General features: G+C 46.0%; 1 protein-coding gene across 1 annotated transcript in view; it reads left to right on the top strand.

Annotated features, from left to right (window-relative positions):
- CEP89 (centrosomal protein 89) overlaps nt 1-13,721 on the top strand; it is an 80,348-nt gene that overhangs the window by 10,804 nt on the left and 55,823 nt on the right. Inside the window, exons 4-6 of the mRNA XM_073795756.1 lie at nt 812-998; nt 10,814-10,916; nt 13,687-13,715. Coding sequence (XP_073651857.1) covers nt 812-998; nt 10,814-10,916; nt 13,687-13,715 — 319 coding nt within the window. The remainder of the gene's footprint in view (nt 1-811; nt 999-10,813; nt 10,917-13,686; nt 13,716-13,721) is intronic.

Genomic DNA, 13,721 nt, shown 5'->3' with positions numbered 1-13,721 from the left:
TAGGAAAAATATTTATAGTAAATACAAAGTCAGGGTTTTAATTTTAGTAGATGGAAAAGTTAATTTCATATTGGAATGGGCGTAGTAGAGGCAGAGTAGATAAATGGACAAAGGCCATGAGCAGACAATTCACAGCAGAGGAACCAGGGCTCACATCCAAATACATGGAAAAATATCCAGTCTCAGGAAGAAATGCACATTTTTACAGTGAGATTTCAATGATTTTGGCAAGTTTTAGAAAATTATTACCAACATAGTTGCAGGTTGGGGATTTTGCGCGATTTTGCGCGGACGCCTGTGGACCCACGAAACGTTCCTGCTGGTGGTGGTGTACTTCCCGTGTGTGTGTGTGTTTATACTGTTGGACTCAGCAGTTCTCCATGTGGTTGTTTGTTTCATGGGACTGATCCTCAGTACAGGAGAGATTCGCTACACATTGTCACTCATTGCAGGGTTATTTATGATGGTGAAAATTGGGGGAAAAAATCCTAAGTAAGGGGAACGGGTGGTAAAACTGGTGTATGAGCCTAACCTTTTGACTTTAAAAACTTGTTAACGAGGAGGCAAATTGTATATGTATGCAGTGATAATAACTATAAAAACCTAGGTGAAAAGCTAGAAAGAAATGCTAACAGTGTACAAAGAGATGGAATCGTGGATGATATCACCCTTTAGCTTCTGTATATTTCGTAATGTGGTCGTAATACTTTACGGTGGAACTTGAGGCAGTGCATTTAATACCCGTATATGAACCTGTGTGAAGCATTAAGTGGCTTGTTTGTTTGCTTTGCTCTTGAATGTTCTAATACAGACCACACAGGCAGAATGAGACGAGAAGAAGATCCTCTTTGCCATCCTTTGAAATGCTGGGCTACGAGGAGGAAGAGGACTCTGACACGTACCTGTCAGGCAGCCACAGGGAGTCGGGGGACACAAGTGCTCGCAAAGAAGAGGGAAGCGTCAGCGACGCCGTGTATGCCGTGCCACACAGAAACCAGGTGCTTGCATCGTTCCAGCGTTTCTTCTGCACCTTGACGTTAACTCATAGTCAGTTGTGTCAAGTGTGTTAGTAAGGATTTTCCTTTTCTCTCTTCGGCAGTTAATGGCTTTTGTTTGGGGGCTTATTTCTTTTCAACATGTCCAGTCTCATTTTCTGTCTTGTTAGGCTAAAATTCAAAACTCTTTCCTTTATCTTTCAAGACAAGTCCTTCAAAAACAGAGATAAACATCTTCACATTCTTTTTTTTTTTTTTGCTGTACACGGGCCTCTCACTGCTGTGGCCTCTCCCGTTGCGGAGCACAGGCTCCGGACGCGCAGGCTCAGCGGCCATGGCTCACGGGCCCAGCCGCTCTGCGGCATGTGGGATCTTCCCGGACCGGGGCACGAGCCCGTGTCCCCTGCATCGGCAGGCGGACTCTCAACCACTGCGCCACCAGGGAAGCCCCATCTTCACATTCTTAATGTAGGTTTCCATCCGGTGCTGGTCATCCTGCTCTTTCCTTTGACCCCCCAAAGCTAATTTTCCTGTCACTTTTCTGTATCGATGTGTACATTGCAATGTTTCTTCAAATTCATGCCTGACAAGAGGAGGTATGATCACTCGTCTCTCCTTAGCAGCAGACGTTCTTTGAGTGCTTACCCTGTGTGAGTCTGTAAATCAAACTCTCACATGCATTGATTTCCTGCTGTCTCGCTGACGTAGATTCCGTTTACGGCCCCGTCACACATGGGGGAGCCGAGGTCCAGAGAGGTTGAAGGAGCCCATTTCTCCACCCTTGCCTGCGTGCCCTGGTTTAAACACTCTGCTCCCAGGGTTTTGGAAACTGGATAGCGCCATTTCTTTAATGGCAAAGGACAGCACCATAATTTCTTTTTCCTTTCTCGCTTTCTTCTTTTTCACCATCACTATAATGTGTTATTTGTAGTGAGTACACTTATAGACTTGTAACATCCAACTATAATATATGCAGATTGAATATATTGACTAGCCTCCACTATATTGAATCACATTTTAAGTGACGTCAGGGAACTTATTTTGAGGAATCCTTATGTGAGTATTTCAGAAACTAACCATCACTTTCTAGCATATACAGACTTTAACATGCAGAGTTAGGTTTCTCTACAGCAAGGAGCACTGGCCAGGCAGGCAGCTGCCAAGAGCCCAAGGAGGTCAGCTGCGGGGCTCTAACAGCCTATGTGAGCTCCCACTGCCCCTCTGTCTGCACACTTCCTGGCTAGTATGTTGGACTCAGGTTACAGATAGAGCTGTATCACTCAACGATTTTGGAAGTAAAGCTCGCTACCACATTTCCCTCAGAGGAGAGAGATTATAGTGACCTGTACAACCTCCTTTGTCGTTAACAGAACAGATAGTTTATTTTTCAGGCAAGTGTGTCATGGTGGCTGTAGGACCCATGTGCAGTGTGGAATTTTTTTTTTTTTTTTGGCCGCTCTGTGCGGCATTTGGGATCTTACTTCCCCGACCAGGGATCGAACCCGCGCACCCTGTGTTGGGAGTGCGGAGTGTTAACCACTGGACAGCCAGGGAAGTCTCGGAAATGCCTTTTATTTAAACACTTGAAAAGTAGAGCAAGGCAACAAGCACTGGCGAGGCCTGGTGAGGGTGTGGAGGAGCTCTCTAACGCCGCCGGGGCGGAGTTGACGCCACCGCTGTGGGGAGCTGCTCGGCACTGTCTGTTAGAGCTGAATATGTACATTTTCTATAACCCAGCCCCCCGCAACTGAGAAGCAGAAAATAGCATAGCATGTTAGTGTTCTCATGCTCCAGAATGAACAGGTATTGACATCTTATCTTTTGTTTCTTGTTTTTTGTCTTTTGGGTTTTTTTGCTTCAGATTTTTTTAATAAAAGAAAGAAAATTACACTTAGGGTTGAAATCTTTATCTCCCATCTGCTCCATCCCTGGATAGCCATCTTCTCCTGGATTTGGGATGTGTTCTAGAAGTCTGTTTTTTTGTTTTGTTTTGTTTTGTTTTTGCGGTACGCGGGCCTCTCACTGCTGTGGCCTCTTGCTGTTGCACAGCACAGGCTCCGGACACGCAGGCTCAGCGGCCATGGCTCACGGGCCCAGCCGCTCCGCTGCATGTGGGATCCTCCCGGACCGGGGCATGAACCCGTGTCCCCTGCATCGGCAGGCAGACTCTCAACCACTGCGCCACCAGGGAAGCCCTATATATGTTTTTAATTGTACAAAGGTCACCGTACTGAATCAATCTTTCCACCTCTTGGCTTTTTCACTCAGCATTGAAGTTTTGAGATGGATACATGTTAATTTATTTGTCTACTCACCTCCTGATGAACATTTAGGTTATTCCTTTGCACGTTTGGTACGTGTACCTATGTGTGCTTCTTCACACTAGATATTGCCGAATTGTTCTCCAAAGCAGTGGTTCCCAGTTGCCTTCCCAGCAGCAGTGTGTGCGTGCCGGTCTCCACCTTTCTGTACATCCCAGCCAACAGGAAAGCCTTTCCCTATACAGCCCAGGAGCCGGAGGTGGAGTATTAGTAACTGATGGCAGTTGCAAGGTCTTATCATAACCTGAACATTGTCCTGGCCGGTTGCAGATGGCATGAATGAAGGGGCCCTTAAGCTGGAAGGGGATTTCAGTTTCCCACAGCCTTACAATACAATAGGGGGAGGAAGACACATTGACCTTTTCTGAGCATTTGATATTTGCTAGGCAGCTCACACATGCCATTTCATTTACTTCACACCCCTGGCGGTAAGTGTGTGAAGAAACAGGATAAATAACTTGCCCAAGATCATCCAACCATCCACCCAGTGGCAGAGGCTGGATTCAGATCAGGGCAACCCAGTTTTCCCTGTTTAGAATTAAAATTTGTGTTTACAGTCCTTGTGCCTATCAAGAATATTTCTTAGACATAGAGCTTTTTTTGTTTTTTTCAAACTGACCAAGTAGTCTTAAATTTATCATATGATTAAAATACTTATCTTTGAAAAGAATCGATGTGTGCAGCATGTAAAACTGCTGTTTCATCACTAGATGGCGCTAGCTCTGAAGGAGATACTGCCAATGGGGGATGTTTTCATTAAAAAAAAAAAAGTAAAATTGCCCTCCTTATTTTTACTCTAGACATTCTATAATCTCAGGTAAATAATTTACAATTTTATTCTTTTTTATCGAAACTAGTAAGTTAAGGAAACAGACCAACCCACATCGGGCAATTTGGATATAAGTCTCTACCTCATGCCTCTCTCTGTGTTTCAGGGTAGTTTGGGCAAACATCTTCATGTGAGGTGTGCACCCACTCAGAAATGGCCTAACAAATGGAAAGCAAGTCTTGTTTTCAGCAGTTGTCTTGTTGGTGCCACCCAAAAGTAAGGCTGCAAGGGAAGTGGGGTGCGTGAACGTGTGGTCAGTTCCCACAACACTAGGGCCCAGTGGAAAGAGCAACGCCACGGACAGAGACCTGAGTCCAAGTCCCAGCTTCTCTAGTTCCCAGCTGTGTGACTTGGGAGGTCTGATAATGTCTCTGTGCCTCAGCTTCTTCATCTTATAAAGGACTGTGTTAGGGAGGAAACTGTCTTTGGGTAGGTAAATAATTCAACACTTACTTGTTGAGCATCTGATTGACTAGGTATTGTGCTAGGTGCTGGAGAATCAGTATAAGACAGAGTCCATAGTCACACAATTAATAATTAATTAAAGGAAGTGTACACGGTGGCATGAGACCATATAACCTTTTCTGAGAGGACTGCTGAGAGTGACAGCAAAGAACGAGTTAAGGCCTTTCTTCTCCCCTTTGAGGTCACTTGATTTTTCTGCCTGATACCTTTGTAGGTTCATTCTTTTATCTTTTGAAGTTCAGTAATATCACCAGGATTAATCGTGGTGTTTATTATTTTCTGTCCTTTTTTCCTGAAATTTAGTGCATATAATTTAATTCTGCAGACATAGATTTTCATCTCCCTTTTTTATTTTCAGGGAATATTTCCTCCCCTCTTTTATTTTATCTTTGACTGGTTTCATCATCCGTTCATTGTTTCTCCGTTGGGAGCACTAGTTATGCGTTTGCTGGATATCCTTTGTCTTCCATGTCTATTATGTTTTCTGTAATCCCTTGTCCCTCCATTTCCTTTTCAGCTTCCCTTTGTGTGATTTACTCTGTCTATCCTCTTCTCTCTCAGCACTTGGTCACTATGTTTCATGGCTTCTCGTATAGCTTTTACCTCAGTAGTGGTTTTATTTTGCCTTTTGTTTTTGTGAGTTCTGCTGATTTACTTCACACATCTTTCTGTTGCCTTATCACTTTACCTGATCTCCTGGATCTCTTCTTTGGGTTCCTTATGTCAGACTGTGCTGTCTTTAACTTCTTTGAGAGTATAGAGCTGGATTCTGGATGGCAAAGGTGGGCTCTCCCAAGTGTTTCCCTTTAGCTTCGCCCGCCCTCCCTTCTGCCCTGTGGGAGTTACTGTACGTCTCCGGGGACCATCACATCCTTGCTCTCAGTGCACCCGTCAGAGGATCACTGTGGACCTTTGCAGCCGTGACAGTTTGTGACTGTCGGAGCATCTGCATACCTGACGTCTGAGGAAGTTTGGCGGCTTCTGGCGTTCTCCCTGTCTTCCACATTTCATAGGTTTGGTAGCTGTTTTCTGGCCATTGACTAAGCTTGCTTGCATTTTTTCTTTTCATTCTTTCAATTGATTTCAACAGGTTTTAAGGGAGGAGAGTGTAGTCTAATTGCCTGCTACCATTTTCAAGAAGTCACCGATAGGATGTTACTGAAGCTCCTCTGTCACACATTCTTGCTCTTGTTGTGTTTGTGGATTTGCAGAGCATCTTGTCATAAAATATCATATATTCATTCATGTTGTTCATTTATTCATCCAGCCAACTGCCAACCAACGAATATTTGAGTGTCCGCCATGTCCTTGGATCCAGAGAGGAATCATTCATGCAGGGGTAAACGAGTTATCTCTAGAAACTTCTGGAGGCCAAGGAGTAGTAGGGAATCTTCTGCTGCTGTGGTTGAGGATTAGGACTGTCCCCCTTCTCTCTCCACAGTTTTTAACTTCTTTAAAAGTTTCTTTCCGTTACACAAGTATACATGAATCCCCATGTCTTATAAAAACATTTGATACTGCATGTAAAGCAAACACTGCCCTGAAACCCTGCCGTTCCGTCCCTCCTCTTCTCTCCAGGACAAGCCTCTGCGGTCACTTTGATGTCTGTATCATTTTCTTGGCTACAAATAATCAAACAGGCAAACAAAAGGTTTAAATAATAGACCTTTAACTCTCTCACATAACAAAATCAAAAGGTAGGAGATTCCACATTGTTTCAGCTGCCTGTCAAAGGCTGGCACCTGAGATTCTCCTGGCCTGCTCTTTGTGGTCATCAAATGCAGCGAGTTCTTCCTGCAGACAGGAGGAAGCAGGGCAAGGTCCTTCAGGCTGTGCTGTGTTCATTACGGGGAACATTTTTTCCTGGGAGCCTCCCAGCAGGAGACTCATTGGTCACATGCCCATCCCTTGGCCAATTACTGGCTAAGGGGAAGAGGGTTACTATCACTATGGGCTGAGCCCACTTGCACCGAACAAAATCAGGGTTCTCTCAGCAAGGTAGAAGCGGGGCCCTGACTGCCAGGTGGGCTGCGGTGCCTGCAGTCTCCCTGTCCACATTTACACGTACACATCCCTGTGCGGATAGGAATGTCCACGGTTAGTGTATGCACGTGTAGACCATTGACTCTGCTCTACCAATGCAAGCACCTCTGCATGAGCTGGACCCCCATTGGTGGAGGTAGAAGGCCAGGATCTCATGTCAGGCACCAAGCTGTCACTCCAGCCAATTTGCAGAAGCCACCAAGAGTGAGCCCTGCCATCTTCCAGTGGTGGGGTCTCCTCCATGCAGCAGTGAGGAGGCGTGGCTTCACAAACGCTTATTTCCCTTACCATAGCGTACCAAACCAGGGGAGGTCCAGCACGCTGTCGCACTTACAAAGGTCCCAGTGCAGGCCCGCGCGGTCCCTCTACCCTACAGATCAAAACTACCCCTCCCAGAGTTAGTCCTTGGTCCACTGCACAATCTGACCACACTCTTGCCTGGACTTTACCCTGAGGTGGAGCTAACTGAACCCTCCTGTTGCTCCACCACTAGTGTCTGTCCCTTTGGGCTGGGGTTCTTAGGTTGGCATCATTGATCTGAGGTGGGGCATCTGGGAAGGTGCCAGTGCCGTTTGGGGCTGCACCCTATGCGTCCTCAGGGTTAATCACCGCTGGCTCTTACAGTTGGCTCGCCCCACAGTCACAGGAACCTAGACGCTGCAGCTTCTTTGCCATGTTGCCAGGTTTTCCAATATCTTGCTTTCACCTCCAAGTAAGAGAAGATGTCACAGATTAGCTTTGCATATTTTTGAGCTTTATATTCATGGAATCATAGAACGTGTATTATTTTGCACCTGACTACATTTTTAGGTGTGTACAAATTTAAAATTATATCTTCTTGGTAAATTGAATAGTTTGTCACTATGAAGTGAACCTCTCTATCTCTAAAGAGGTTTTTTGCCTTAATGTCTATTTCATCTGACATTTTCCATCTTTCTTTTTTTTTCTAATTAATTTTTAAATTTATTTTTGGCTGCGTTGGGTCTTCGTTGCTGCGTGCGGGCTTTCTCTAGTTGCAGCGAGCAGGGGCTACTCTTCGTTGCGGTGCGCGGGCTTCTCGCTGCGGTGGCTTCTCTTGTTGCGGAGCACGGGCTCTAGGCGCACGGGCTTCAGTAGTTGTGTCTCACAGGCTCTAGAGCGCAGGTTCGGTAGTTGTGGCGCACGGGCTTAGTTGCTCCTTGGCATGTGGGATCTTCCCAGACCAGGGCTGGAACCCGTGTCCCCTGCATTGGCAGGCGGATTCTTAACCACTGTGCCACCAGGGAAGTCCCCTCCATCTTTCTTTTGTTTGATATTTGCGTGGTCTATTTTTTTCCAACCTTTAATTTTTTTTGGCCATGCCACGCAGCCCCGGCAGTGAGAGCGCCAAGTCCTAACCACTGGATATCCGGGGAATTCCCAATCCACCCTTTAATTTTAACCTTTCTATATCCTTATGTTTAGCTCTGTCTTGTAAATAGCATCTAGTTTTTTTTTTTTTTAAGTTTACTGAGATATAATTCACATACATACTATTCATCCATTTAATGTTTACAATTCAATGCAGCATATGGTTTTTGTTAACCAAGTTTGACCAACTTTTCCTTTGTCTTTTTACTGGACCATTTGGTTCTTTTATGTTTAACATATTATCTGGATATTTTTGAGTTTAAATCTGCCATCTTTATTTTTCCTACTTGTCCTGTTACTCTGTATCTTTTTTCCTCTTCCATTCTTTTGGATTGGTGATTTTTTTAGTTCTATTTCTTTCCCTCTACTAGTTTGCAAATTATACTGGCTTGTTTTCTGATAATTACCCTGTAAATTCTAGCATGTACATTTTACCCTTTAAAATCTGAGTTAGTGTCCTAACCAGGAGGAGGATGAAGGAGGTTAGGCCAGGGCTACAGACGGATGAGGGAAAGGCCACTCCTGGCATCCCTGATGGCAGCACTGTGGCTGAGTTGGCGGGCTTCTTCCTCCCTTCCTTCAGTACCCAAACAATTTTTGTTTTAGTAACCAGGTGATTTTCATACTCAGAAGTATGTAATAGTTTTAAAAATGTTTTAAATTAAAACTTTTATATTAGAGTGTTTTTAGAATATTGTCACAAATTCTTTAGGCTTACTTATCGATGTATGAAATATACACAAAACGCATATAAGCCGTAAGTGTAGAGCTCAGTGAATTTTTACAAAGTAGCCCCCATCCAGACTAAAAGAAAAAGAACAACACTACTAGGACCCCAGAAGTCCTCCTCTGTGACCGAGAGGACTCACTACTCCCCCAAGAGTTAACCACTGCCCTGACTCCGAGAGTAGACTGGATCTTCGAAAATCAGCGTAGCTTAGTTTTGCCTGTTCTGAGGATTCCATGACTTTAATCATACAGTACGTATTCTTTGGAGTTTTTGAGAGTCTTCTGTCATTGTGTGTAGCAGTTGTTGGTTCGTTCTTATTGCTGTATAATATCCAGTTGTACAATTATAACATCCAATTAGTTATTCGTTTTACTGAAGATGAATATTTGGTTGTTTCCAGATTTGGGCTTTTAGGAATAGTGCTGCTATGAACATTTGTGTGTATATATGTATATTTCTGGTGGGTCTGTACCGCTCATATATACTGATGAGTGATATATGTATGGTCATAGGGCATATGTACGATCAGTCTTAGTGCTAGTAGATGCTGCCAAACATTATTTTCCATAATAGGGTATCTTTAGTATTTTCTTTTTTTTTTTAGTTTATTTATTTACTTTTGGCTGCGTTGAGTCTTTGTTGCTGTGCGCGGGCTTTCTCTAGTTGCAGCGAGCAGGGCCTACTCTTCATTGCGGTGCACAGGCTTCTTATTGCGGTGGCTCCTCTTGTTGCAGAGCATGGGCTCTAGGCACACAGGCTTCAGTAGTTGTGGCATGTGGGCTCAGTAGTTATGGCTCGCAGGCTCTAGAGCGCAGGCTCAGTAGTTGTGGTGCACGCTTAGTCGCTCCGCGGCATGTGAGATCTTCCTGTACCAGGGCTCAAACCCACGTCCCCTGCATTGGCAGGTGGATTCTTAACCTCTGCACCACCAGGGAAGCCATAGCAGTTTCGTATTTCCTTGATAAAAGTGAGTAGCATAATATATCTTTGATAGGGTGAACAAGGCAAATGGGTTCCTAGGAGACAAAACCTAAGAGGTCATTTCTTTTTAATCCCTTCAGATGATGAGTAGAGTGGGAGACCTTTCTGCTGCTCTGAGCTGGGTCGCCCTGGAGCCCTGTACCCAGAGCCTGGTGGGCCTAGCCTTAGCTTTTGGCTCTGAAATGCCCCTTCTCTTGGGCATCTTGCCAGTGAGTTCTGCCCCTTCCCTGCCAGCCATGGGGATGACCCTTCCACGGCCTGCAGCCCAGCACAGCTAAGCCAAGCTGATCATATACGCAAGATACTATTTAGTGTAGCAGAAAGGAAGCCAGCGAGGGAGCACCAGTCACAGCTTATTGTACAAGACATGGTTCACTGCTCTTCCCCTTGGGCAGCCTCTGTCCCCACCTCCCAGAGCCCTGCCAGTGGGGTGGTCTCCTGTTCATCAGGGGAGGTCCCAGTGATGGCCCACAGGTCTGTGAGGGGCAGCTCTGCAGCCCTGCCACCATTCATGATACCTACGTAGAAGATGCTCACAGACAGCACAGGGGAGAGTTCCATTCCATCAGGAAACATTCGCAGTGGACTCACAGCCAGCCAGCATAATGGGCCTCGATCCCAAACAGTTGCCTGGATGAGGGCTCTCACAGGGCTCGTCAGCAGGTCTTGTCCCATGCAGAGATGAATACACAGCATCAGTACCAAGGCAGGGTGGTACTGGGTGCTATGCAGAGCAGGCCAGAGGCAGCCCCTTTTCCTGAGTTGGTCCCTGGCAGGAATGGGGAAGGCGAGCTGCCCAGGTAGCATTGGGGGGGTGGGGGTGGCTGTGAAGTTCTCAGTGGCTTAAGCATAATTTGGACGGCATTGCCTTTGCCACTGGGCTTCTCCTGAGGGACCCGAGATTTCATCCAGCCCTGCCAGATGCGGTCCTTTTATGTCGTAGAGAGGAAAGAGCAGTGGAGAAGGTGTGGAATAAGACGTTTGGGTTTGTTGGGAAGAAATTTGATACAGAAGCACTTATCACATAGTTGGCTGTTCCTTTGTCTTTTGTAACAAAAAGGTTCCATCGTCACATGGGGTGGACAGTGGAGATGAGGAAAATATTTCTGAACAAGATGGGTTTCCAGGCTCACCTGTTCCACCAGAGCATACACAAGAAAAAGGTAAAAAAAATTTTTTTTAATTTAATATCAAAAAGCATTTTGTGGCAATAAATATTGGTTAACTTGGGGGAACATGTAGCCATTGCACCTTCATACTGTGGTTCCATGACTTTAAGTGGGAATATCCCTGAGTTTTGTTTTCACTGGGTTACAGTGAAAATAGTTGATTGTCCGGGTGTTAGGTCATCTTTAAAGCCTGAGGCCCTCACACTGGGGTCCATTTTGTCAGTTCCGGCAGCCGAGAGAGGCCCCCTGGGGTGGAGGGTCAGGGCTCAGGCTCTGAAGCTCCACACGCTCCTTCCTCTCTGCGCCCCACATCTAGCGCTGTGAGGGGTGGGTACCCAGCGGTCTCCCCAGGATGAGCAAGTGAGCTTGTCTGTCTTGTTCACCAGGCTAGCTCCAGTGCCTGGATCAGGGTCCTGGCCCATGGCAGGCTGTGACTACAGGTGTTTTGGATGAAAGAGTGCAGGGACATGTTTATAATACAACTTTGTAATAGCGCATCCTTGTACATTTCATTTAGCACAGTGAGAGAATTCAGCACATTAAATAACAAAGGTTTTCCGTTTCCTAAGAGGTGGCTTATGTTTGAGAAGTGAGAAGGAGAGCCTGGCATACAGTGGGCACCAGTCACTGCTTTATCAGGACCCTCAGAGTTGCTTAGCCTCAAGAAAACTGTCATATAAGTCAGTTCACAAGGGGACTGATTGATAAACAGAAGGCCAGCCTACTAATACCTGTGCCAGAAAATGCCAATTGATTAGGCCAGCATACTTTATCCCTGTGGGAAATCCATGTGTATATTCAATTCAAGTAAAAAGTATATCTCTTTTTTTTTTGCTTTACGCGGGCCTCTCGCTGTTGTGGCCTCTCCCGTTGCGGAGCACAGGCTCTAGACGCGCAGGCTCAGCGGCCATGGCTCACGGGCCCAGCCACTCCACAGCATGTGGGATCTTCCTGGACCGGGGCACGAACCCGTGTCCCCTGCATCGGCAGGCGGACTCTCAACGACTGCGCCACCAGGGAAGCCCATATCTCTTTTTAAATTACAGAATTAATACTTTCTCACTGTAAAAAAAAAACAAAACTGAAATGCAGAAATATAGGAGGTTAAACACACATAATTGTACTCCCGTAGAGTACAATTTTAACAACTTCGAGTGCGTATGTGAATAAAATGTATGTTATTTTATTACCTGCCTTTTTTAAAAAATCATAACACATCCTGAATATCTGTGTGTTCATACATGTCCATCCACTTTCTAATGTCTGTGTTGTCTGTGGCCTGATGTGTTATATATCAGTCAGAATCCAATCAGTAGACAGAATGTATATGGTGATTTGAAAAAGGAAAGTTTAATGTAAAGAATTATTGACTATAAGAGGATTGCCTACTAAGGGGTAGAGAGAAACCTAAAGAATGCAGGAATAGCAGATAGAGAGAACAGCTGCTCCCTCTTCTGTTAACAGAGAGTCCCCAAGAGAAGAAACATTTGGAGAATCTCCAATGCAGACATTGGAGAGGGTGCAGCTGTGGCCCGCTGGCGGGTGGAGAAGTTAGCCGAGGTGTGTTGCTAACAGAACTCGCTGGAAAGCTGCCCTCTCCAGGGGAATTCCAGGAGAAGCCGCCCATGGGGAAGTGCTGCTGGCCACCTAGAAAGAGGGAAGAAAGGAGGAGAGGGGAGAGAAAAAGAGGAACGCAGGGAAAGAGAGAGGGATGGAGACAGCCTTCTGGAATGAGGAACCCAAGCCCCTTCCTCCTCCTGGCAAGGTAGCGCTGCTGCAGTAACACAAGCCAGCAATAAAGGTGGGTTTGGAGCTGAAAGGCAGTGTGGTAACTGGCGCACTTGGTAACACAGGTGGTGTTGAACTGGGAACGCAGGTGGTGGTTGGGAGGGAGTTCAGCTCCTCCAGTGGTTTTTGGTTTGTGATGGGCATTAGAAGCCCCTGGACACTTGTGAAAAGGCCCCACCCCAGCCCCAAATTCTGAGTCAGTGAATCTGTGCTGGAGCCCCAGAGGGTCTGTATTTTTAACAAGCTCTTTGGAGAGTCTGATGTGAGTGATCCTTAGGCAACACATCAGAAACACTGGTTTTTAGTGCTTTGGTTCTGTCATATCCAGGTGGCGAGAGGCTTGGTGAGTTCCTTAACCCCTCTCAGTTTGAGTGCACCTCTCATCAGGTTCTTATAAGGATTAAATTTATAAGGATTAAATTTAGTCGTATGTGTGAAGCACAGCATCCTCCATAATGCTAGCTGATAATTATTGTCTAAAGGCTAAAGCCTCAAGCTCTGTCAGCCTGAGGTGCCACTCTGCGCCCTAGCAGTACCCGGCCAAGAAGCTTGGACCCTGACATCCTTTGGTCGAGGTACTGGCATCTGACCGAGTGGACTGCTACTGTAGGCAGGGAGACGGGGAGGCATCAGCCTCAGCCCATCTGGGGAATGGCGGTGGGACGGGTAGAGCTCTGGGAGGGGGAGTGCTGGGAAGGTGGAGAAGGCTCAGAGTCGCGCTGAGGAGTTTGGCCTTGGTTCTCCAATCATGTGAGCCACTGAAGGTGCTCAGGAACGAGCAGCGGGGAGAGATGAGCAGTTCCGAGTTGGGCTCCTGCCTGGCTCTGGACCCGCTTCTCATGTGGCCTTGGGAAGGCTGCCCACCTGGGCCTGGTTTAGCTCATCTGCAGAAGGTGAGTTCCTAAGATTGTACTCTTCTGAGTTGTCAGATGTCCTTCTCTGCTTTACAAAGTTTTCTTTCTTTTTTTTTAATCAGATGGTAAACATTCTATTCTGAATTTAAAGGTAAGG

The sequence above is a fragment of the Tursiops truncatus genome, chromosome 19 (genome assembly GCF_011762595.2).
Source record: "Tursiops truncatus isolate mTurTru1 chromosome 19, mTurTru1.mat.Y, whole genome shotgun sequence".
Classification (NCBI taxonomy): Eukaryota; Metazoa; Chordata; class Mammalia; order Artiodactyla; family Delphinidae; genus Tursiops; species Tursiops truncatus.
Note: the sequence above shows the minus strand (reverse complement) of the source record. Positions and strands in the feature narration are given on the sequence as shown.